At 47.6% G+C, this 22,843-nt stretch overlaps 4 protein-coding genes across 5 annotated transcripts; 2 read left to right on the top strand and 2 right to left on the bottom strand.

Moving 5' to 3' along the window:
• Positions 1-1,586: 1,586 nt before the first annotated feature.
• LOC117856037 (AP-1 complex subunit mu-2) lies at positions 1,587-5,570 on the top strand. The gene is made up of 11 exons (XM_034738447.2): positions 1,587-1,951; positions 2,042-2,191; positions 2,279-2,341; positions 2,426-2,602; positions 2,693-2,796; positions 4,113-4,220; positions 4,305-4,401; positions 4,497-4,594; positions 4,676-4,817; positions 4,900-5,022; positions 5,128-5,570. Exons 1-11 carry the CDS (start codon positions 1,823-1,825, stop codon positions 5,224-5,226), a joined length of 1,290 nt encoding a protein of 429 aa, XP_034594338.1. The 5' UTR covers positions 1,587-1,822; the 3' UTR covers positions 5,227-5,570.
• Positions 5,571-5,725: 155 nt separating this feature from the next.
• LOC117856036 (disease resistance protein RPS2) lies at positions 5,726-8,999 on the top strand. Of its 2 annotated transcripts, none has more exons than XM_034738446.2 (2): positions 5,726-6,229; positions 6,304-8,999. In XM_034738446.2, exon 2 carries the CDS (start codon positions 6,337-6,339, stop codon positions 8,863-8,865), a length of 2,529 nt encoding a protein of 842 aa, XP_034594337.1. In that variant the 5' UTR covers positions 5,726-6,229; positions 6,304-6,336; the 3' UTR covers positions 8,866-8,999. The 2 variants fall into 2 exon arrangements, with proteins under 2 accessions (XP_034594337.1, XP_034594335.1); XM_034738444.2 differs by having other exon boundaries at positions 6,294-8,999.
• A 562-nt stretch (positions 9,000-9,561) lies between these two features.
• LOC117856038 (farnesyl pyrophosphate synthase) lies at positions 9,562-14,684 on the bottom strand. Its single transcript, XM_034738448.2, has 11 exons — positions 14,342-14,684; positions 13,122-13,262; positions 11,756-11,842; positions 11,292-11,408; positions 11,114-11,202; positions 10,865-10,916; positions 10,665-10,760; positions 10,542-10,586; positions 10,331-10,420; positions 10,186-10,257; positions 9,562-9,876 (listed from the first exon to the last, which is right to left on the bottom strand). Exons 1-11 carry the CDS (start codon positions 14,489-14,491, stop codon positions 9,748-9,750), a joined length of 1,068 nt encoding a protein of 355 aa, XP_034594339.1. The 5' UTR covers positions 14,492-14,684; the 3' UTR covers positions 9,562-9,747.
• Positions 14,685-19,422: 4,738 nt separating this feature from the next.
• LOC117855617 (E3 ubiquitin protein ligase RIE1) lies at positions 19,423-21,592 on the bottom strand. The gene is made up of 3 exons (XM_034738005.2): positions 20,879-21,592; positions 20,412-20,766; positions 19,423-19,968 (listed from the first exon to the last, which is right to left on the bottom strand). Exons 1-3 carry the CDS (start codon positions 21,553-21,555, stop codon positions 19,825-19,827), a joined length of 1,176 nt encoding a protein of 391 aa, XP_034593896.2. The 5' UTR covers positions 21,556-21,592; the 3' UTR covers positions 19,423-19,824.
• Positions 21,593-22,843: the final 1,251 nt, after the last annotated feature.

The following is a 22,843-nucleotide window of genomic DNA, read 5'->3' as shown; positions in this document are numbered from 1 at the left end:
GGTCGGGGAGGTCACATGTCCGGTTTTAGGGCAAGTACATTGCTACACGTCAGCGGTCTCATAGGTTGTCTCATGCAGTGCCATATAGGATTTTTGATGATGTGGAGGAGAGAGAGCGAGGAGAGAGAAAGAGGTCGTTGCTTCGCGAAACAACCACCTCATGAGCTAAATTGTAGGACTACGAGACAACTTAACAACCATTGTACGAGTTATTGTTGTCATGCAACTTATAATATTTTATTTTTCTTATGCACAAATTAAGGAATTATATACCACTACCAGACAACTTATAGGACAACCCATTGTACGGGTTGCCTGTTGAATCGTCTCAAGATTACGTGTCAATGCATGAGACCGCCTATTAGACGACACCAATGTACTTGCCCTTATGGGTACAAGGAGCCAGAACGGACGGGTTTTGAGTCCCAGGAGAAAACGTGCACCCATCGCTCTCTTTCTCTTGAGAGGGCTCTGTATGGATGGAACTTGTACAAATTAAGCAGCCCAAGGCCCCAAGACGCCAAGCCCACTTAGGACAACTTTGCAATGCACAATCAAGCCCATTTGCACCCCTTACTTTTTACAAAAATGTTAGCTATCCTTTTCATTTCTTTTTAGATAATGGAGTTCTTCCTCTCAAAAAAAAGAAAGGTACTGGAGTTCTCTTCTTTTAGTTTTTCAACAATGGAGCTATCTTTCATTTAAAGCTAATAAAGTGCTTGAAGGTCTGTATGTTTATTTATTTTCGCAAAACACACAACATCCTTTATCATTGAAACAATAGCGTCATTAATTCTTATAACAAATCTAAGAAAATACGAACATCCAACATGAATGGAGAACTCAAACTTGAGTGGTAGGTTGTACATAAAAAAACTGACTAACTAAGCTACGCTTAATTCACTATTAAGTTGTGATTGGATACTTCTTCGGTAGCAATTGCCATCGCATAAATTTAGTACGGTTTCTTCACGTCCACTTTTTTCATCAATACAGCGAAGACCGAGAAAATTTTGTGCGAAATGCTATTTCATTTCTCGCATAAACAGAAGACACTGTCAAATGACTGAGGGGTGTTTAGCACACAGGGGCTAAAATTTAGCCCATATCACATCAGAGTTTGGACACTAATTAAGAGTATTAAACATCGGTTAATTACAAAACTAATTGCACAACCCCTAGGCTAAATCGTGAGACGAATCTATTAAGCCTAATTAGTCCATGATTTGATAATGTGGAGCTACAGTAACCATTCGCTAATGATGGATTAATTAGGCTTAATAGATTCGTCTCGCGATTTAGCCTAGGGGTTCTGCTATTAGTTTTATAATTAGCTTATATTTAATTATCTTAATTAGCATCCAAACATCGAATGTGATAGGGTTAAAGTTAACTCAAGTCTCCCAAACATCTTTTCACGGTGCCTACATGGCTCATCTGCCTGAAATGCCTCAACAAGTACTAGCTAGTAGCCTAGTAGGACCCCCAACAGCTTCAACCAGAGTCCAGAGCAGATCCACATCGGACAGCATACAGGCCCCACCGTCCAGTGGGACGTCCGTAAGAAAACCATTCGGATCCTGCCCCCCTCCTCACCCTCTCCACTTCCGTCTTCCCGATCTTTGCGTTCCGGCTCCGATCCACCGCAGCACCGCACCGCCGCGAGCACGTCGGGTGCCGGTGCGGCAGGCGAGATCCGAGGGCATCCCTCCCCCGCGCCCCTCCCGAATGGCCGCCGCCGGCCGCAGATAGAGAGAGGCGCAGGCGGGGCGTGCAGATCCAGATCCGGTGGGCGGGCGTGGACGAGATCGCCCCCACCACCATGGCGGGCGCGGTGTCCGCGCTCTTCCTGCTGGACATCAAGGGCCGCGTCCTAGTCTGGCGCGACTACCGCGGCGACGTCTCCGCGCTCCAGGCCGAGCGCTTCTTCACCAAGCTCCTCGACAAGGAGGTAAGTGAGCGATCGGCCCCCCGGGCCTCACCTTCTGTCTGCTCCTGAGATCTGTGCGGCCCCGGTGCTGAGTTCCTGTGGAATGGGTAGGGAGATGCGGAAGTGCAGTCGCCGGTGGTCTACGACGACGCTGGCGTCACGTACATGTTCATCCAGCACAACAACGTCTTCCTCCTCACCGCAGCCCGCCAGAACTGCAACGCGGCCAGCATCCTCCTCTTCCTCCACCGCGTCGTAGATGTACGAGCCCTCGCCTCCCTGTTTGCTGAGATATGTTGGTGTCATTGTAGCTCCCGGTTTGTTCACGCGGCTTGTGCGTGAGTGCAGGTGTTCAAGCACTACTTCGAGGAGTTGGAGGAGGAGTCGCTCAGAGATAACTTTGTCGTCGTGGTAAGCAAATGTTCAAGCACTGCTTCTGTTTGATGGTAGATTGCTGGGAGTTGACAAAATAGGGTGCCCATTTTATGTCTACAGTACGAGTTGCTTGATGAGATGATGGATTTTGGGTACCCACAATACACGGAGGCGAAGATCTTGAGCGAGTTCATCAAGACAGACGCCTACAGGATGGAGGTCTCGCAGAGGCCACCCATGGCTGTGACAAATGCTGTGTCATGGAGAAGTGAGGGGATCCGGTACAAGAAGAATGAAGTATGCTGATTTGCTATTTACCGTTTCTGTTAGTGCAGGCAGACAGTTCTGTTACGGTACTTGACAAACCACCACACTCTGTTTTCGCAGGTCTTCTTGGATGTAGTGGAGAGTGTTAACATTCTAGTTAACAGCAATGGGCAGATTGTGAGATCAGATGTTGTTGGGGCACTGAAGATGAGAACATATTTGAGGTGAGTTTGCATTGTTTGTTGCAATATGACTATATGAGACCATATTTGCTAAACATGAAAGACTAGAAGCCCCTGATCATGTGATCTCACAACTAAATAAGTGTTGTGACTCATTAGTTCCTTGTAGAATACCGTTATTCAGACAAACGATCGGTTTATTGATAATTACAAAGTATTTATAGAAAACTTGTTGCTTGGATTGTTATGGGCAAATTTGGTCCTGAGATTGACAGATTTTATGCTTGACAGGGATAAGGTCCGTCTTTGTTATGATGTGGAGATTAGTGATTGATAGATATGGAAATTTTAAATTGAAGTTAAAGGATGTTACATGTATTATGTTACTCGATCTGATTCCAGTTAATTTTTCTTGCTAGCTAATATGCTTAATCTTTATTCAGGGTATTTATTATGTAATTCTATTTCACTTTTGTTTTCAATAGAACCTGCTTGTAACTTGTATCATACAATAATTGCTTCAATTTTGGTGTCTTTGCTTTTGAAAGCTTGCATGAATTCATAGCCTTGAAGATTCTTCATATTTATTTTCTTCTACTTGATCAGTTTTACGTGGTCTAACCATGTAAGCCCTTGAATAAGTCAGAGAGCACGATGAGTATCTTGGGCTTGCCCAACAATGCAGCCATATCGTAGAGCTGGAATTTTATTACCATTTTAATTATTTTGCTAAACATTTTATTGCTATGGCTATTGTTTATGCCAACTTCAAAGTTTACTTGAGCAGAAAATGTACTAATTAGGAGCTATGGATTTTATTCCACCTGTGCATACTTGTATGTGAACTCGAAGTGCTACAAATAGCCATGAAGCAAGTTAGCTAAATTTGAAACTCAATCAGCAATTACTACCTAACAATAGAACTTCAAAAGGAAGGGTTAGATGTGGTTTGCCAGGGCGTGAGTATACTATGAAGGAATTTGCTAGCTGTTGGGTCGATAATTACTTCTGTATTTTGTATATCCTGAATTCAGATAGGGATGTTTAGCAAAGTGAGATAAATTTTAAGGTGCACACATTATTTACGCTTGTAATGTTCGTACTGCACCAGATTATTATTAGTTTAGTATTCAGTTAGGTTTTTTGGTTGTGTTTCTGTTTTAAAATTTTGAGAAAAGCTGGAGACTCATGGCCTACTTTAAAGATAAGATACGGGAATGTTTTTGTACTGATTTTTAGAAGTTGATTTATTCTGTTTCATAATAATCATTTTATGCTGTCATACTTGATATCATCGATATTCTCCTTGCATTCAGATATACACACCTTTAACCCTAACAGTGAGACATTTGAAACAGTGGAATGCCAGAGTGCAAACTTGGCTTGAATGATAGGGTTCTTTTGGAGGCTCAAGGCCGAGCAACTAAAGGGAAAGCGATAGACCTTGATGATATCAAATTTCATCAGTAAGCAAACTGACATTGCTCTTTTGCTTACCAAACTTGTTGCATTACTACTTGAGCATGACCATTCTCCCTATTCTTGTTTAGGTGTGTACGTTTGGCTAGATTTGAGAATGATAGAACTATATCCTTCATACCTCCTGATGGATCTTTTGATCTAATGACGTACAGGCTTAGCACTCAGGTTCTCTTCCTGATCAACTGTGGGATGCTTTAGACATATGAAATTTCTTTGTTCGGTTGTTTTTCACATGCCTGTCTTCATTTGATATCCTTTAGGTAAAACCTCTTATCTGGGTGGAAGCACAAATCGAGAAACACTCTAGAAGCCGTATAGAACTCATGGTGAAGGCAAGGAGTCAGTTCAAGGAAAGGAGGTGAGTGTTTTCTAACAAAAAATTGCATCTCTTGCAGGAGTGGGCTGTTTCAAAGAACGGGTTACCTTTTTGCATTTGCAGCACGGCAACAAATGTGGAAATTGAAGTGCCTGTTCCTTCAGATGCCACAAACCCAAATATAAGAACTTCAATGGGTTCTGCTGCATATGCCCCTGAGAGAGATGCAATGGTCTGGAAAGTAAAATCATTTCCTGGTGGCAAGGTACTACTATCTGAAATTAATTCTTTGATTTCTGTTCTTTGCTACTTTGAGGTTTGCTAATGTACTGAAGCTATTCCTCTAGGAATACATGTGCAGAGCAGAATTTAGTCTTCCTAGCATAACAGCGGAAGAAGGTGCCCCAGAAAAGAAGGCGCCGATACGAGTGAAATTTGAGATACCGTATTTCACCGTATCAGGCATTCAGGTAATACATTTGCCGCTTGCAGTTTGTCATTCTAATATTCTATCTATTGTATTTTCCCTAGCATCTTCAATCTGTGAATGGTTTGCTATCCTGTATATTGTGCAGGTTCGGTATCTGAAGATAATTGAAAAGAGTGGTTACCAGGCACTTCCCTGGGTTAGATACATTACAATGGCTGGTGAATATGAGCTGAGACTTATATGAGTTATCTCTTTTCTTGCTGCTGGAAGACACCGATGAAACCGTAAGACTCTGAAGACATATTTGCCCGATATGCAGCAAACGGTTTGCATTCCGATGTAGCATGGAAGTTTTCTCCCGAAGCTCTGCCATACAAGGGTTCCCCCCCTGTGGCTTGTTGTTCATCTTGTTAGGCTTACCCATGGTTACTGTAAGTTACCCATCAAGTATAGTTTTGGAGAAAAAAAGGAAACTTTCACTTTTCAGTTCACTTGTATTATTATTGATTTATTTTTGTGGGTACCAAACTTGAATTTGTTTCCTTTTGTATTACACGGAAAACTTGAGCTGATTTGAGTTCGACGAAACACCTCGTGTCATAAATGGGTGGTAATTCTGCAGGTTGAAACTACGTTGATCTTCTACTCTTGTAGCCAGGGTATAGAAAGGAAAACTACCAAAACTTTTTATGACTTCATTAATTTCATTTAATTTTTTTGTTTTTATTTTGAGATGTTTATGATGTTGGCATTGTTGGTACAAAGGGGCCCAAATCCTTAATATATCATACTATCATTTGTTGCATGTACTGAAGAAGGTCAGTATTCCATAAGACGAGAGTTAAGAGTGCTTCATCTGAGGAAGTTGAACATGCATTTCGTACCCTAAACACATTTTATAGATGTTAGGTACTTTTAAAATTTTTGGGTATTGATTGAAGTTCGCCTGTCGCCCTCTGTTTTCAATTAAAAACCGTGTGGGCGGTTGGTCAATGCGTGTTTTGTGAAGTCTACTGGAATATGTCTTGGGCTTGTTCTGATAGCTAAGCTCTCTGTAGGAAGAGTGGTGGAGACTTCCTGTAGGAAGACTGGGAGAGTTTATTTCGTTGCAAAAGCGAGGAGACTCTCGCCTATTTTCCTCTGCGTCCTTCGAATTGGCTAGCTCTTCCCCCTCCTTTCTCCGCTGCATTTTGGTTATTTCCTCTGCATCATTTGAATTGGCCGTGGCCGGACCGCTCCTTTCCTGGGTATGGATTTCATCAGATCCTTGTTTGATTTCGTCTTCGGCCCTTTCACGGAGTTGTTCTCCAGGACCTTCCAGTATGTCTTATCCTGCGAAAGCTTCATCCGCTCCATGTCAAGGGAGATGAAGGAGCTGGGAAGCAGGAGGGATGACGTGGAGCGCCGCGTCAGCGCCGCGGTTGAGCAGGGGATGAAGCCGACGAGCCAGCTGCAGTGGTGGATGGAGTCCGTGGCGGTGTTGGAGCGAGACGCCGCAATGATTCAGGACGACTTCCGTAGTCGGCCGAGCTCATGGAGCCTCTGGTTCGCCTACCAGATCAGCAAGAGGGCCGACGAGATGCGGTCGCTGGCACGCAGCCTCAAGAGCAAAGGCGACTTTGAGACGGTGGTCAGTCAGGTATGTTCCAACTTGTTCATGGAGATGCCCAGCAACGAGTGTATCGGAAGGGAGCCCATCTTGGAGGAGCTGTATGCTCTGATGCAAGATGATAGTGTCAGCATAGTGGGCATCCATGGCATGGCTGGAGTGGGGAAGTCAACGCTGTTGCACGCGTTCCACAATGGCGTGATCTCCAGGATGACGCGTCTGGACATCATCGTCTGTGCAGAGATGCGAGACGACGACGGCTGTGACTACGAGGAGGAGCTCCAGAGCAGTGTGATGAATCAGCTTCGGTTGCCGTTGCAGGAGAAGGCAACGAAGAAGGACCGAGCGGCTGTCCTGTTCAGCACGTTGAGCAAGAAGAAATTCTTGCTCATCGTCGACAACCTGCGGGCGCCGATCAATCTTGGTGCCGTGGGGCTCCCCTGCTCATCCGCAGCGCTGCGCCGTTCTAACAGCAAGATTGTGCTGGCGACGCGCAACGAGGAGGTGTGCGACCGGATGGATGTCAGGAAGAAGATGAGAGTAGAATGCCTGCCGTGGGAGAGCTCATGGGCGCTGTTTCAAGGGAGAGCAGCTGGAGCCGAGCTTGTCCTGTCAAGCTCAGAGGTGCGGGCGAACGCCGAGGAGCTGGCCAAAAACTGTGGGGGCTTGCCCTGTGCGCTCGTCACGGTTGCTCGTGCAGTGGCGAGCAAGCGAACGGTGCAAGAGTGGAAGCACGCAACCATGGCCTTGAGCACCAGGCCATGGCAGGTCGCCGGCATGGTGGACGACGTGCTGTCCCCGTTGAAGAGCAGCTACGACCGGTTCTGCGATGACGACCTGAAGACATGCCTCTTGTACTGCGCAATGTTCCCACCGGGCTTCAGCATCTCCAAGACATGGGTCATCGACTACTGCATTGGCGAGGAAGCCATTGATGGTTTCAGCAACCCTGAGGAGGCGTACAACAGGGGGTACAGTCTCCTTGGCAACCTGGAGGCTGCCTCGTTGCTGGAGAGAGGCGATGACGCCGACAAGATCAGGGTTCACCCGGTGGTGCGCCTTCTTATCGCCTGGTTGGTGTCGGCGTGCGGGAGGGAGACGAGCCGGTGGCTGGTGCGGCCGGGCGCTGGCCTCGCCGAAGCACCGGACTCCGAGGGGTGGAAGAGAGCACGGCGTATGTCGTTGATGCACAACCAGATCTCTGTTCTGCCGTCGGCGCCGTCGTGCCCTGACCTGTTGACTTTGCTTCTCTGCGAGAACCGCAAGCTGGCAGAGGTCCCTGACACCTTCTTCCAATGCATGCCACGGCTGAGAGTGCTGGATCTCTCAAACACGGCGATCGAGCGGCTTCCCGTGGGCATCAGCGCTCTGTCGGACCTGCAGCACCTCGACGTCTCGCACACCAACCTCGTCGCGCTGCCGCAAGAGGTTGGGACGCTCGGGGAGCTGAGGTTCTTGCAGCTCTCGTGGACGCCGCGCCTGCGAGTCGTTCCCAGCGGGACGATCTCCAGCCTACAGCAGCTGCGAGCGTTGCACATGTACTCCAGCTACGCGGACTGGGAGGCGGCCGGCAGCGCCAACTTCGACGAGCTGGAGAGCCTGTGGCAGCTGCGGTCGCTGGACCTCACGCTTCAGACAGTAGAGGCGCTCAGGAGGCTCGCCACATCTGCGCAGCTCGGCGCCTCCACTCGCCGTCTGCACCTGTCCAGATGCCAAGGCCTGGGTGGCATCAGGCTGCCGGCCGGGGCGCTCTGGGCGAACATGAACGCGTTGCAGTGGCTCCGCATCTCCAACTGCGCCAATCTTGAAGACGTGACCATCAGCGTGGACTGCAGCAGCCGGCGAGCTTCGCTGCTCAGCCTGCAGGAGCTCGTCTTGCATCGGCTTCCCAAGGTAAAGATCATGTGGCGGGGTGACCTGCCGTTCCTGTCGTTGCGCCGCCTGTACGTCTGGTCTTGCACCGGCATCGAGGCCCTGGTTGTTCGTGACGGCCCGGCGGCGTCGGACGCCACGGCGCCCGCCGCGTTCCCGAACGTGACGCACGTGCAGCTCGTGAACCTGCCGGAGCTGAAGAGCTTGGTCGCGGGAGGGGGTGCGTCGTTGGCACTGCCGGCGCTGGAGGTTTTGGAGGTGAGGAGGTGCCCGAAGCTGGGCAGCCTTTCTGTCGCCAAGCCGAAGGCCGCGGCGGCGGTGAGGTGCGCCGCGGAGTGGTGGGCAGGGCTGGACTGGGTGGACGATGCCGCCAAAACTAGCTTCAAACCCGTGTTTATCTAGGAAAGTTTGGGGTCGGATTCCCTGGAACATGAGTGACACGGCGTGTCTATCTTGTCACAACTTTTTTTTTTCGTTACATCCACTCCCTAAATTTTCAGTGGTGCGACGACAAGTTGCTGATCGACGGTTTGATAGTTTGGAGGGAACCATGTTCGTACTCGTCCCCGCGCCATTGTTGCTGTAGCCATTCGTTTCGACCCATTTGTTGTACGGCACAAGGCTACGCTGTCTGAGCCGAGCGTACAGTTCCTATTCCTTCCAGCATCTTTTTCTTTTTACACGCTTCCAGCATCTTCTTGCGCCACCGTAGAAGAGAAAATTTCACTTTCAAGGATAAAGTTCTGCAATTGCTGGAATCAACCAAATTAGTTACCACCGCAGGGATCTTGTTCCTCGCATGCAGATGCATGCAGCCAAGATCAAATTGGCCACATCAGCAATCCTGAGGCCCCATAGCACTGTGCCGCCCGTCTTCTTGCTCACTAGTCACCACAGCGCTCGATGCTCGAATAATGCTGCTGGCGGATGGCCCTCTGGTGCCTGCCCGGCACATCAAGCCCGTCACGTTCAAGCACAACAAATGAACACATGTTTTTAGCGCCTGGCTTCTCACCGCCTCAAATTTTTGGAATCAAAAGGGCAGGATGAACACAACACACAACAGGGACAGGAATACATGCTAGCGACACAAGCTGGTTAACACAATGCACACCCTAAATAGCACTATGCTTTATTACATATAATAGACCAGGAGTACGGTACAACACGAAAACGAAACACAAACAACACAGTACATGTTACACGTCCGTCCGCGTCAAGTCTAGTAAGTAGAAACTGACGTGAGCGTTGGTGGAGCAGCTTCTCCACAAGCGTAGCTGGGCTCTACTTGTCCCTCTTGTAGATCTTGTGCAGGAAGGACTTCAGAACAGTCTGAACCGCCTTGCTCGGCTGGGCCTCGATGTCGGCGATCAGCTTGTTGTAGCTCTCCTTCTCGTACTCATGGAAGACCTCCTGGATTTATGTATGCCAATGAGTAAAGGGCGTCACCAAAATAGAACAAATATGAAAACAAGAGTGTCAGGTTCTGTCACGGGTAAATGGAAATTGGCAAAAATATGGATGTTTCAGCATATTGAACCAAAACGATGCCATCGTGTGTAAGATTTTATAGTTTATAGATAATAACAAAATATTGTTCTTCACTACAACTTCAGGGACAGTGTCAGACAGGGTCTCTATTTCATGCCTTATGCTGCTATTCGTGATTTTTACATGGTTGACTCCACCGTAAATGATAAGAATATGATGGTCAGGACATACCTCCAGATTAAGCTCTTTGTACAAGTCCTTCACCTTAGCAACACATGCTGGATCAGACTTCCCATAATTTTCCTGTTGACCAGACATGAGGGGTTTAGACACTGTCTTCTTTGTTCTGAAAACGGACCAAATTAAAATTACTTACAAATAGGATTTTCTTTTGGTCCTCATCAGCACGTTCGAGGGCTTGGACAACTAACCAAGAACACTTGAAGTCTTCAATATCAGTTCCGATCTGTGATAAGAGTTCATGCTCATTAGATCATAAATTAAAGAATATAGGGCCTTGACTGAAATCTGCCGTACAGTTAACACTTATTCAAATTAGTAAAAGGAAAAAAGGTGCATATGCTAACCTTGCCAATGAATTCAGGATCACCAAAACAATCTAGATAATCATCCTGTATAAAACATAATTAATCAGATGTAATTCAATGTAGACAATTCATATCGTTTTACCTGAAAAACAAGATCATTACCTGGACTTGAAAATATGTTCCCATTTCAACAAGAATGTTCTTTACATCACCGAAGTTATCCAAGTTTTCACCAGCCAGCAGCAGTGCACATGCAACCTTGAATGGAGTAGAATATTGTTAGCAGAAACATCTATCTAATTTAATGCTATGATTACCCCATCCAGATAATTGGAAGCAACATATAAAATTATAACTCTTACAGGGAGATAAAATGAATAGTAGGCTGTCTTGTATTGAACGATGCGACGGTGACTGCAAAATGCAAGTCATCGAAAGAGATTAGCAATAAAAAATGATATCCCAAGTTTGAGGTACCAAACAAATAATGATGATTCATTCTGAAAACTACACGGGCAGAGGTGAAGATTTTCTTTTGTTACAGTTGGTTACCAAGATATATGTAATAAAGCGCGCGTGAATTGAGTTAATGTACTGTGTTAAATGCTTACACCGTCAAATTATATTTACTTAGATCCTTTTCACCCTCATGAGTAGTGATAAGATCCAACAACTGCCCTGAAGCAGTCTTGAATTCAACCTAAAAATGTAAACAGAGAATCAGTCATTTTTTAGAAGAACTCAGTAAATTTAGCGTGAACCTATGCTTATGTCAGAAGATATTATTACCTCATTGAACAAATCAATGAGATCAACATAGTATGGCTTTCCTTTGAAGTGGCGTTGGAGGATCCGTGAAATATGGTTGCGAAGGATAATCCCATCATTTACAGCAATAAGGCCGACCTATTGCAAACCAAAGGCCAGAAATTGGTGTCATAGTTTGCAGGCAAAAAGCCGAAAACAATCTGTTAAAACTACAGCATTAGTATAAAAGTGTCCCCTATTACTATTAGGAATCAAGCAGATACATGGGCATGAAAATACATGGCTTAAGAGGAGATCAAATAGAAACATGCGGCATGAAAGTTAACTTTTAACAGATGAACAATTCTTCAACAATCGGTGCCAACATCAAATCCTTCTCAAGTAAAGTCAAATCCTTCTCAAGTAAAGCCTTGATACAGCCATCACAACAACAACGTAGCCAAATAATTTCATACAGGAAAAAGAATAATTGATTCTCATCTGACCTGAGGCACCCTGAACCAGCAAGGCTGGCCACGTCGTGTCTGGGAGTTGTCCATTATATCATCAAGCACCAGGAAATAAGCTTGAAGCTGAAAAGTGAGAATAGTAATTCAAGTTCCCACCTTAACAAATACGGTAATGCTACTACCCAGCCGTCCGACGCGGACGGGACGTGCACCACGTGAGGGTCAGCCAGCCTCCCACTGATAACACCCCTCCCTTTGTTTTTTTACCATAGCTTATCATTTTACTCCAAACCTTATCCATTCATCCTTTCACCAGGCACCACTCACGTCTCCATCTCTCTCTGGGCCGTGCGGCAGGCAGCACATGCGGGCGGGCGACGTGACCGGCGGCGCAGCGGCGAGGCTGCCGGCGCGCGCGGGCAGAGGGTGTGGTGGCGAGGCCGGCAGCAGCTGCCAGTAGGTGTGGGCGTCGTGGGTACAGGGTCTGGCGGTGGCCAGCAGGCGCGGGCGAGCACGGGGGCGGCGGCGGCCAGCAGGCACGGGCGCGCAAGGTGGAGACCGGCAGCCAGCAGGTGCGGGGTGGGGCCGGGGGCGGCATCGGCCAGCAAGAGCAAGGCGCTCGCGGCGGGTACTGGGGACGGCGTCGGCCAGCAGGAGGAAGGGGGCACAGCGTCATTTTCCCCCTTTAGCTAATGTTGCAATTGTTGTTTGGAGGTGTTGCAGCTTTAATTTATAAATGTTGCAATGCAATATTTTGACTGTTTGAGCGTTTTTTTATTTTTTTTATCGATGTTGCATGAAACATATCGTGATGTTTCGGCAGGATTTTTCTCTAAATTTTTGCTTGTTGCACTTCCAATTGATGATTTTGAATATTGCACAAAATAATTAGAGATGTTAAAGCAGACCAATCAAGATGTTTGCACAATATTTTTGCTGAATTAGTTTTGTTTCATGTTTCATCTACTATTTTGGCATGTTGCAGTGGGAGTTTTGAGTTGTTGCGATCCCAAAATTTCAATATTTGTGGCTCATGTCTTGATTTATCTCGGTTTTGTACCATTTCAAATCATTTTCACAGTATTTTCCCTTTGTGATTGGTCAAGTAGTAAGATTATTCATGAAGTTTAGATGTAGTTGTAAAGTATTTTTTGTGTGTGTATTTTCGATGTTTCAATCGTTTTATTTTGCTGTTGCATATAACACTTTTCAATGTTACAACGGGTGATGTTGCATGCAGCATCGGTTCAATGTTGCGGTGGGAATTTTTCAGATGGATGACGAAGTGTCCGATGCTAGCGCCCGGATTGGACGTACAGGCGCTAGCAGCTCCCTAACAAATATTTCATGCTATTGACATTTAACAAATATGTTTGAAAACAACACTGGCAGGAAGTATTACCCATTCAATACACCAGCCAAGGGTGCAGGCAAGGAACGTCTCCTCCTTACTCAAAACATCAACACCCTTCAATATCTTGTAGCTGTCAATGACAGAGAGCCCACGGTTGCACTTTCCTCCGAGCACATTGTAATCAACCATCTGCTCCAGACGAAATAAACAGGTCAGAAAAGTTACATAAGCTAGTGATAGTATCAGAAACTTAACAGAAGAAGCTAAAAGGACATCATCAGAAACAATAGAATCCATATGTGGGTAGTCAATTTTCTGTAGATTTCTTTTTTAACAGACCACAAACGGCAAATGGCAATGAGAACACTGGAAGATCCTTATACGACCTTCCTGGTGAACTCGCTTAACCAATGGAAACTGACTTACTTTTGGTAATAGTCAAATTTCTTTTGCTTTTGACAACTTAGCCAGAATTTCTGGCACTTTAGGTATCTATTAAGTCCCTGAGATGTATTTTAACAATTAGTTTTTACAAGTACATATGTTTTAAGTTACAAAAATATTGCATGGTGATAGTACTTCCCCAGATAAAAAGAAATTGTTTTCATATGAACACCAAAAGGTGACCTGCTCAACTTAATTGTTTTCAGACAGCAACACACTTTCTTTAAAAAAACAATCTCTCAAGTCAATTACCATAGTCCTAGATGGTATGCAACACTGGCAGCATATTCAGAACCCCTTAGTGACCTTAGAAACGTTTCAAAAATCACAACTCAAAAAGCCAACAGTCAGAGGGATCAACTAAACTGAGCTGATCAAATTATTACTCCTGAAGAAGGGAAGTTACTTTGGGCAACTGCAGATTTCACAACACAGTTAGGCCATTCGCAACAAATTGATCGATCCTTAGATAGCTCACAGTAAAACCAAAGTCCGATCCTAAACACACAGAGAGATTAAGGGATCACTCGCTTTGTTGCTCCAACTTCCAGAACAACCCAACTCTAACAAGTCCAAACCAACCTAAACATCAATCCTTCATGTCTATGTTACACTAGTACTCCTACTCTCTCCTAGCATTCTAAAATTATTTAACGCATAATCGCGCAAACCGGGAGAATTTCAACTGCCATGCATCAGATCCTCGGTATCACCGAAAGCCCACAAAACCCGGTAAAAACCCGAGGCTCTGAGGCGCTCCTCCGCCAGACCAGATCAAGCCAACACCCGCGGTAAAATTAAGGGGAGGAGAAGGAGAGCATTACGCGGTCGATCCACTGGAGCGACTCGTCGGTGAACTCGAAGGCGGGGTCCTCGAGCATCTCCTCCTTGAGCTTGCTGTATATCTCCTTGAACGCGGCCCTGGTGTCGGGGCCGCCGGAGCCGTTGGCCACCACCGCCCCCGCCGTCGCCATTGGGCCCTCGGGGTCGGAGGCTCGGAGCTCTTCCTCGCGTCACGTCGCGCGGGCGGAGGAGACGGGGAGGGGGCCGGAATACTGTGGACAGAATTGGAGAGGGAGCCTAGAGGAGGAGGACGAGAAGCTGCTGTGCGTGTGCCGCTGCCGCACGGGATGGCGTTGGGTGCGGAGTGCGGTTGCGGCCGAGCAAATTTATGGGCACACGTTTATTTATGGACGGGAGGTGCCACGGAGACCGTGACGGCGACAACCGGGGGCCGGATGGTGCTGAGCTGGTGGCCGTAGCACGCTGGAAAATTTAAGTGTTTGTTCGAAAAGTCAGTTTTCGGGTGCAAACAAATACAGCTGAGTTTTTCGGTTTCATATAAAAGAACTGAAGAGAGAGAAACTGAGGCAATCTACTTTTGGATGTATGGAAAAATAAGCTTTGGGCTTATCGAACTCTTTCCTGCAACGATATCGAAGTGTTCTCTAATCGAGCTATGACATGGTGATGCTCGCAAAAACGAACTTCTATATGGACAGCTTGTGAAATACTAATAAGTACATAAAAGTTACTCTCTATTTTTTAAAAATACAAAATAACTTGTTCTAAACAAAATATATTTCAAAACGGATCAGAGAGTACTTGAAACTATTTCACAAAATGGTCATAGCAGTGAAGATAGTTGTTGAGAACCACAAATTTCCTCCTTTCACGTTTATGATTCTCTATTTTTTTTTCTTTCCACATAGAGTACTCTGTTTTCTACTTGTGGTTCTATGTCAAAAAAGTTTGTTATTATGCAGAAAACAAGGTGGATTTGCTGAAGATAGAGCAGGGCTCCGTATTCTCTAAGAAACGCTTTCTGTACTTTTGTATTCTACTCATAGCTGTGGTCCTACTAAAGAGGTTGTTGTTTTATGCACAAAATATCATAGGTGCTTTTGCAGAAGTTAAGCCTCACTAGCAGGGTTCCACATCCTCTGAGAAACGCTTTCCGTTTTGATTCTTTCCCCCCCTCAGACTCAGAAACGTTTCTCTCTTTCAGTTCCTCCGATAAACGTTCAGCGCGTTGAATCAAAATTACTTGAATTTAGTGACTATAAAATTTAGCTTGGCTGTGTCAATTTTCGGTGCAAAACAAATTAACCGTCCGGTTGAGAACCGATCCGTGCACCACCGCCATGCCTCCGGCTGGGCGTTGTTCCGCTGCAGAGTTCGCTCTGGATGGGCAGGGCAAGGGAGGTCGGGGATGGCAGACGGTTGCGGAGATGGCGGGCGGGCGCGCGCCGATGCTGATGCGGGGCGATGTATCGGCACGTAGGCATCGCTACGTCGCCCTCCAGCCAAGCTGGTCAGCGTGTGCATTAGTGGGGAGAACAGTTGTGCAAAACGAATTCAATGGTGGTCTTCCCTCCGTGACGCCCGAAGCAACGCAACGCATTCATGGCCCCGAAAGGCGACGCACCCACCTTCCAAAACAACCAACAACTTTTGTGGCGGAGATCGGTGCTTTTTCCTCGGCGATGACCGGCCGGCGATCGGGCACACGCTCCATGTGCTCGTCGGGGTCGCTGTAGTAGCTGCGCAGGCGCTGGTACAGCACCTGTGTGCTTGGACGTTCCGAAGCTTACGACCCAGTTTCCACATTCACCGTACTGAAGCCCATCAGAGATGGCACATCCGGAGAATTTCGTGCGCTGTGTCGTTCTCGCTCTTCCGACTTCCGTCCATGGGAAAGGGGAGGAAGTGCCGGAAAAACGTGGGCGCGCATGCGCATCCGCCGCCCGGTCAACCGCGCGCGCATGGGAAACGTTAGTACGCTACGGTTTGGCGAGGAACAGACGGTACGGGTAGCATGTTCCTGACACCCCACGCGCACCGGCTGCGCCCTGGGCGCTCCGCGACGAGCCCAGTGGCTAGATACCTGTCCGCCACTCGATCGCCGCCGGTCAGTCGTGGCAAATGCAACATGTCCCAGAAAACTTTTTCGGCACGACTTCACCGTGCGTGCCGCGACCAGCGACCAGTGGGGGTCGCGTCGCGGGGCGTGGAGGCGTGTGGTTGGCTTCGCTAACCACGTGTGAAGGACCGGGACTCCGGTAGTGGCGCCGGCCCCTTACGTCCTGACCGTCACCGGTGGTAGAACACATGCAGGACACACAGGCTTAGGTCTTGTTTGGTTCTCCAGTAGCTCCTAGAATTCTTGTCACGTCGAATGTTTAGATACTAATAAGAAATATTAAATATAGACTAATTACAAAATTAATTTCAGAATTAGAGGCTAATTTGCGAGATGAATCTATTAAACCTAATTAGTTCATGATTTGATAATATGGTGCTACAGTAAACAGTGCTAATAATGAATTAATTAGGCTTAATACATTCGTCTCGTGAATTAGTCTCCATCTGTGTAATTAGTTTTATAATTAGCTCATATTTAATCATCCTAATTAACATCCAAATATTCGATGTGACATGAATTTTAGTCCGGACTAAAAAACCAAACACCTATATAAAATTCTTCGGGAGACAGAAATAGGGACGACGAAGCCCTTTTGTCAATGTGTGATTTACTGCTTTGTTCATTGTTGACATGGAAACGGACTAGAACACCATGCAGGCAGCGTCGTATCCTGGTCCAAGGGGGCTCCGTTGGTCGTGGCCTCATGGGGCGGCCGGTCTCCCCGTAGTGGCAGCCGGCGGAATTGGAGCCTGCACGGCGGAGTAGAGGAGACAAGTAACCCGGGCGAAATGGGCAGTCGGGGAAGAAGGGAAACTGGCTCGCTGCCTTGCTGGATCAAGCAAATTGTCTGCTCGTATACAATGACCGAAAGAATTGGGCAGCAGCGAAGACCGAACGAACGGTGTCTATGCGAAGCTTCCACAGAATCACACAATTGGGCAGTCGGAGCAGTGAACTGCTCACCGGTTCTAAATTGTAGGTTTGTTTTGATTTTTCTAAATTCATATGTATTATTATGTACTTATACATACAATATATCTAGATGCATAATAATATTTATAAACTAAAAAATCTAGAATGACCTACAATTTGAAACGGATTGGAGCAGATGCGTCACACACACAGCCACACAGGGTCCCATCTTTGATGCAACATTTGGTCTACGTACGTATCGGTGTTTTATATCCAGCAACCTACCGAGGGGTATCCTGAGGTAGTAGATTGGTTAGTAGGGGATCGTCGGATCTGGAACTTGAAGGTAAAAGTGAGGATACAAGACACAAATTATACAGGTTCAGGTCGGCCAGAGTAGCATAATATCCTACATCTTGTTTGTGGTGTTGTATATTACGCCATGCGCTTGGGTGTTGTTTGGTATTGAGGATTTAGTCCTTTGTTGTGGTTCTGTCGATCTAGGGACCCCTACCCTCCTTTATATACTCCAGGTGGCGAGATTACTAGTCGGTTACAGGGAGAAGTTCTAGTAGAATTATATGGTATAAGTCCTAGTAGGATTACGGAGCAATCCTAGTAGGAGTCTGTCTTCTTACTTCCTTGCGGGACGTCACTAGCTAAAAGGTCTGAATACATATAGGCTTGTTCGGTCAGGCCGTACTCGACCCCAAAATTGGACCGTGCAAATAGAGAGGAACAAAGCTTGTTCGGCCAGGTCGTACTCGACCCCAAAATTGGACCGTGCAAATAGAGAGGAACAAGTCGTGGGCGCGCTTTAACCCAGCAGGCTGTACTTGCTCCTCCCCTCTCTGCAGGAAGATTTAACTATTTACCACACTTTTACGGATGGCACTCTTTCGTTTGCTACTTTTATGCGCGCCAACATAAAATTAGCAAACGAATGAGTGCCATCCGTAAAAGTGGCAAATAGTTAAATCTCCCCTCTCCGCACGGCCGAAAGCACAACAGGCTGAATGTTTTACCCGCAAAAAAGTCAAAAAAAAGTCACCCAGCAAAAAAGTCAAAAAAACAGTTGAGAACTGGTGTTACATGGAAAAAAATAAACACCCGCACGGGCCATTCTGGTCGGAGGCGCACGCGATCAAAAAACTCTAAGAGCATGGTTGGATGCCTGCATTTCAGTCATCCAGGCCCATGGGGGGGTGTGCGTGATTGGTTGTCTAGACTAGGAGCGTGGCTAGGCTCTCGCCATCCGAAAGCTGTTCTTCGGCTAGGCCAGAATTTTTCCTCGTTTCCGCTTTAACCAGGCTCGCGCGGTGCGCTGGCGTGCACGTGAGCGACGCGAAGAGGAGAAAAACTGCTGGGCACGCTAGTAAGGCCTCCGCATCTCGAGAGCCTGGCCAACGGGAGGCTCCGGCCGACAGCAAACCAATCAAGCCGCGGTGCGTCCCTGGAAGGGAACGGAAACAGCACAATTGGGTCTTTTGGATACCTATTGGGCTTTATAGTTCACACGTTTAAACAACTTCCGGTAGACGTACAGGGACGCCCGTTTATTTTCGTTTGCTCGGTCCGATTTACGGCCTGTCCCAAGCCCTCCTAATATATTCAACTCTTAGTTTGCTGCTTGTGCCAGCCCATGACGTAATGTAAAGCTTTATAAAAATGAAAAAATTCTAAACCTTTCTAATGGTACATGGGCCAAATTGTTGCAACAAAACTGGGGAACAAACAGAGTGCAGCATTGCAGCAGCCCAGGAGTCTTGAGTGCCTGCCTACCTCTGTTGACTGCTGTCGCCTGCCTGCCAGTCCGGCTCCGTGTAGTATATAAGAGAGACGGAAGGCACCAGCTGGACTGGGCCGGAAAACACAACTGTTTCCTCGATAGCCTCAAGAAGAAAGCCGACGGTGAGGAGAGGAAACGAGCAACGTTCCAGTCCGAACCAAATGACATTTTGGACATCTGATTTGACCTACAATTAGATACTTCTTGAAACGTCAACTATATCTAACAGGGGGTAGTAGTAAACACTAAACACATCGAATTGTATAAATCGGAACAAAGAGAAGAACTTGTTGTTTTCATTTGATCTCTACGCCAAATATTTGTATTCAGTTTTCTGTGGAGCAAAGGCAGGCACAACAAATTACACACACAAACGAATCTTCTTCCTTTTCTTCACACATTTTCCACCTTTCCTAGACCAAGTATATATCACGCCCTTTTCAGCTACCTGCTGCAAGTGCAAGTGTCCCAATCGCCTGTCAGCATCTAGGTCAGTACAGGTCCGTCGAAACCCCTGAGAGAGAGGTACGACGCACGCATCGCCGTGTCGGCCGGAGGTCGCAGTACATGCGGGTGGCGCGGCGCGTCCGGCCAATCTCCCTGTCTTAGGGTGCAAGCCCCGCTGATCGGCGGGCGCGGTCAGAGAATGTATATATCTGTAGGAGTGGAGTCGGCATCAATCACTTGAGCTCTTGCTTGCATAGAGGGCAAGAGGAGATGATCCTGAGCCACCTGTCCACGCACTTGAGGTGGAACATGTGCGTGCACGGCAGCTGCCGCACCTCCTCCTTCTCCCTGTACTGCGCCAGGCAGATGCAGCACTCCTGCGGTTTTTGCAGTTCCATCAGAAACAAGTTTGCTTGACACATAACAATGAGCAAGATATAACAAGCTATGAAGCTAAGGATGGGTCCATGCTTGCTCGTTCGGTTGGTGATATAGCAGGAAAAAAGGTGCTTATAATTGGCAGGATCCAAAAAGGCAAGGTTAGGACTCCTTATCTTTAGTATCATCCAAAAAGGGAGCATGTTCTCTATAGTTTCGTACGCACGTTTTGTCACTTTTGCGATATCCTATTCCGGCCTGCAGCTGACTTTAATTACCAATCATTTGTTTGCGATATCCTTTACCGATCCAGGAGTACTCCGTAACTCCGTTTCCTACCTCACCACGCTAGAAATGCTGTAATTTTTGCTACAAGTCTACAACTAACTTGGTCTGCAAATGTATGCAACATCATGAGCGAAAGAGAGATCGATTTACTCACTTGGTCGTCGTGGTCTCGATCCCTCGGCACATCCGGCTCCTTGAACCGCCACCGCGGCAGCGCGGCGAGCTGCTCGTCGGAGGCGCCCCGGCCGACGGAGGCCGAGTTCATGTTGTATCCGAGCGCGTAGCCGACCATGGGCACGAAGCAGCAGAGCAGGAGGAAAAGGAGGAAGGGGAGCGAGTAGACGACGGCGTTCCAGGCGAGCAGGCCGATGCAGAGCGCGTACAGCCTCGGCGCGCGGTGGAACGACCCCAGCCGCGCGTCGAACACCCACACGTTGCCCATCACGAACCACATCGCGAAGAACAGCTCCAGGAACGCCCGCGCCTTGTTCATCAGGAACGAGCTGTTCCTGCATTCGATTCAATTCGCCAGAGAATCCCATTACATATATTTCCATCAAGAAATTTCACGTTGGTACGAACACAGATGAATGTATTAAGACGCTAATAAGTTCGCCGTACCTTAGAGCATCGTTGGCGGCGTGCATCTCGAGGTCGTCCGACATCGCGTCGCCGCGGCCGCCGGCGGAGGAATGCCGGTGGCGCCAATAGAGGAGCGGGAGGCTGAGCACGTTGCCGACGTTGTACGCGGCGACCCAGAGGCGGAGCGGCCACGCGGGGCGCTCCCTGGGTGAGGTGGCGACGACGGCGGTGGTCAGGACCATCTGCGCGACGATGACGCCGAGCTCGAGCGCGAGCCAGCCGGGCGAGTTGAAGGGGTTGGAGCCCAGGTCGGACCTGGGCCCGTTCTGGTACTGGTACACCCGGCGCAGGAAGATGAACCACCGCGCCCTCGACATGCGCGCCACCGCGCGCATCGTGAACGCGGACACCCGGCCGCCGCCGCGGCCTCCCGGCGCCGCCATTGCCGTCGCCGACGAAGAGGAAGAGGAAGGCGGCCGCATTGCTGCTCTGGCGCGACGATGCCGGAGGAGGGCGGAGGGGGCATTGGCATGGCGCGCTTGTTTTCTCCGGGAAGGATAAATGGTGGGAGGGGCGGAGGGCGGGCGGGTTGGGTTCGGGATGGCGACCAATAATCTAACGGCTTTGCTTTGGCGCCAAGAGTGGAGGAGGAGGTGCGTGGAGGACTGGAGGATACAAACGGTTGGCCTAACCGTCTCCTTCCTCGCTCGCGCCATGCTTCCTTCCTCCTGGCTCTTTCCGCTCTTGCAGCCTCGGCTTGTGCTTGGTTTTGTTTAGGTGGGAAGCAACATGGGCGGTCCGGGTCATGGCGAGCAGATGGCCTGAATTAGTGGTTTTCTTGCACGTTCAGATTACGTCCCTACGCTTTACATACGATATTTAGCTGTTAGTATTAGGTTTCTTAAACATTCAGGTTACCAATCTTCTGGTCTGCTCGTTACTGGATTGGCAATTATTCCAGCACGTGATAATTCCAGTGCCACATTGGTGTTTAGAGCGAAGAGGTTTTTTTTTTTTCCTGATTCCTAGGGGGTGTTTGTTCTTTAGGAGCTCCTAAAATTCCTGTCACATTGAATATTTAGATACTAATTAGAAGTATTAAACATACACTAATTACAAAACCAATTGTACAGATGGAGGCTAATTTGCGAGACGAATCTATTAAGCCTAATTAGTCCATGATTTGACAAGGTGATGCTATAGTAAACATATGCTAATAATGGATTAATTAGGCTTAATAGATTCATCTCACAAATTAGCCTTCATCTGTGTAATTAGTTTTATAATTAGCTCATATTTAATCTCCTAATTAGTCTTCGAATATTCGATGTGACATAAATTTTTAGTCCAGCCAAACACCCTGATATTGTGTCAGCCTGTCAGGCAATCGGTGTGACTGAAGGATGGTGGCAGGGGTCATCAGAGATGGTAAAGTCTCACCATGGAACTGACAAAGAGCATATGGCACCCGCCACGAGAATGGATCCATGGAGCTATCGTCAGTGGGGAGCCAGAGCTCTTGTATATAGGTTGCACGTCTCTGTAGATGCGGTACTCAACTACCACGGCCTCATTACTCTGGTCTGTTCCTTTTGGTTGTGAAAGTCTGCCTCTAACACGACACTAGTTTCCTAGCCTTTCTGGAATTTTCAACAGAAGAATCGTCAGGTTTCAGGACAATCTTAAGGACGCCAAATGCTTGTGCAACATCTACGTGTATATGGACGGTGATATCTGTATCTGCACACCTGCCCTGCGTACTTGTGCAGGCATTCCGTTTGGTGATCTGCTCTGTTTTCGCCGTGCGGCACGACGGGCAGTCCAGTCCTGTCGTGCGTGAGAGGGTTGATCTGAAAGTCAACTTTTACGCTAAGGCAAGGCCTATTATGTCTGGTAACACCAGCTGCGATGGGTCAGAGCCCAACCGATCCACCAAGAAAAAAACAATCACCGTGATCCAATGGTCCAGCCCATAAAATCTTGGCGTTTTTCTGGTGGTATGAT

Source organism: Setaria viridis, chromosome 5 (genome assembly GCF_005286985.2).
Source record: "Setaria viridis chromosome 5, Setaria_viridis_v4.0, whole genome shotgun sequence".
In the NCBI taxonomy this organism is placed as follows: domain Eukaryota; kingdom Viridiplantae; phylum Streptophyta; class Magnoliopsida; order Poales; family Poaceae; genus Setaria; species Setaria viridis.
This window is presented reverse-complemented; position numbering and strand designations above follow the sequence as displayed.

What these genes read in the sequence shown, in the direction of transcription:
- LOC117856038 (XM_034738448.2), bottom strand. Translation starts at nt 14,491, where the DNA reads ATGGCGACGGCGGGGGCGGTGGTGGCCAACGGCTCCGGCGGCCCCGAC. An exon ending in TTGGCTGGTGTATTGAATGG is followed by an intron (nt 11,843 to 13,121) that starts GTAATACTTCCT and finishes CTCACTTTTCAG; the next exon opens with CTTCAAGCTTATTTCCTGGT. An exon ending in ACTATTCATTTTATCTCCCT is followed by an intron (nt 10,761 to 10,864) that starts GTAAGAGTTATA and finishes ACTCCATTCAAG; the next exon opens with GTTGCATGTGCACTGCTGCT.
- LOC117856037 (XM_034738447.2), top strand. Translation starts at nt 1,823, where the DNA reads ATGGCGGGCGCGGTGTCCGCGCTCTTCCTGCTGGACATCAAGGGCCGC. An exon ending in GAGATAACTTTGTCGTCGTG is followed by an intron (nt 2,342 to 2,425) that starts GTAAGCAAATGT and finishes TTATGTCTACAG; the next exon opens with TACGAGTTGCTTGATGAGAT. An exon ending in TCCGGTACAAGAAGAATGAA is followed by an intron (nt 2,603 to 2,692) that starts GTATGCTGATTT and finishes CTGTTTTCGCAG; the next exon opens with GTCTTCTTGGATGTAGTGGA.
- LOC117856036 (XM_034738446.2), top strand. Translation starts at nt 6,337, where the DNA reads ATGTCAAGGGAGATGAAGGAGCTGGGAAGCAGGAGGGATGACGTGGAG.
- LOC117855617 (XM_034738005.2), bottom strand. Translation starts at nt 21,555, where the DNA reads ATGGCGCGAGCGAGGAAGGAGACGGTTAGGCCAACCGTTTGTATCCTC. An exon ending in GCCGCCAACGATGCTCTAAG is followed by an intron (nt 20,767 to 20,878) that starts GTACGGCGAACT and finishes AATCGAATGCAG; the next exon opens with GAACAGCTCGTTCCTGATGA. An exon ending in ATCGAGACCACGACGACCAA is followed by an intron (nt 19,969 to 20,411) that starts GTGAGTAAATCG and finishes CAAAAACCGCAG; the next exon opens with GAGTGCTGCATCTGCCTGGC.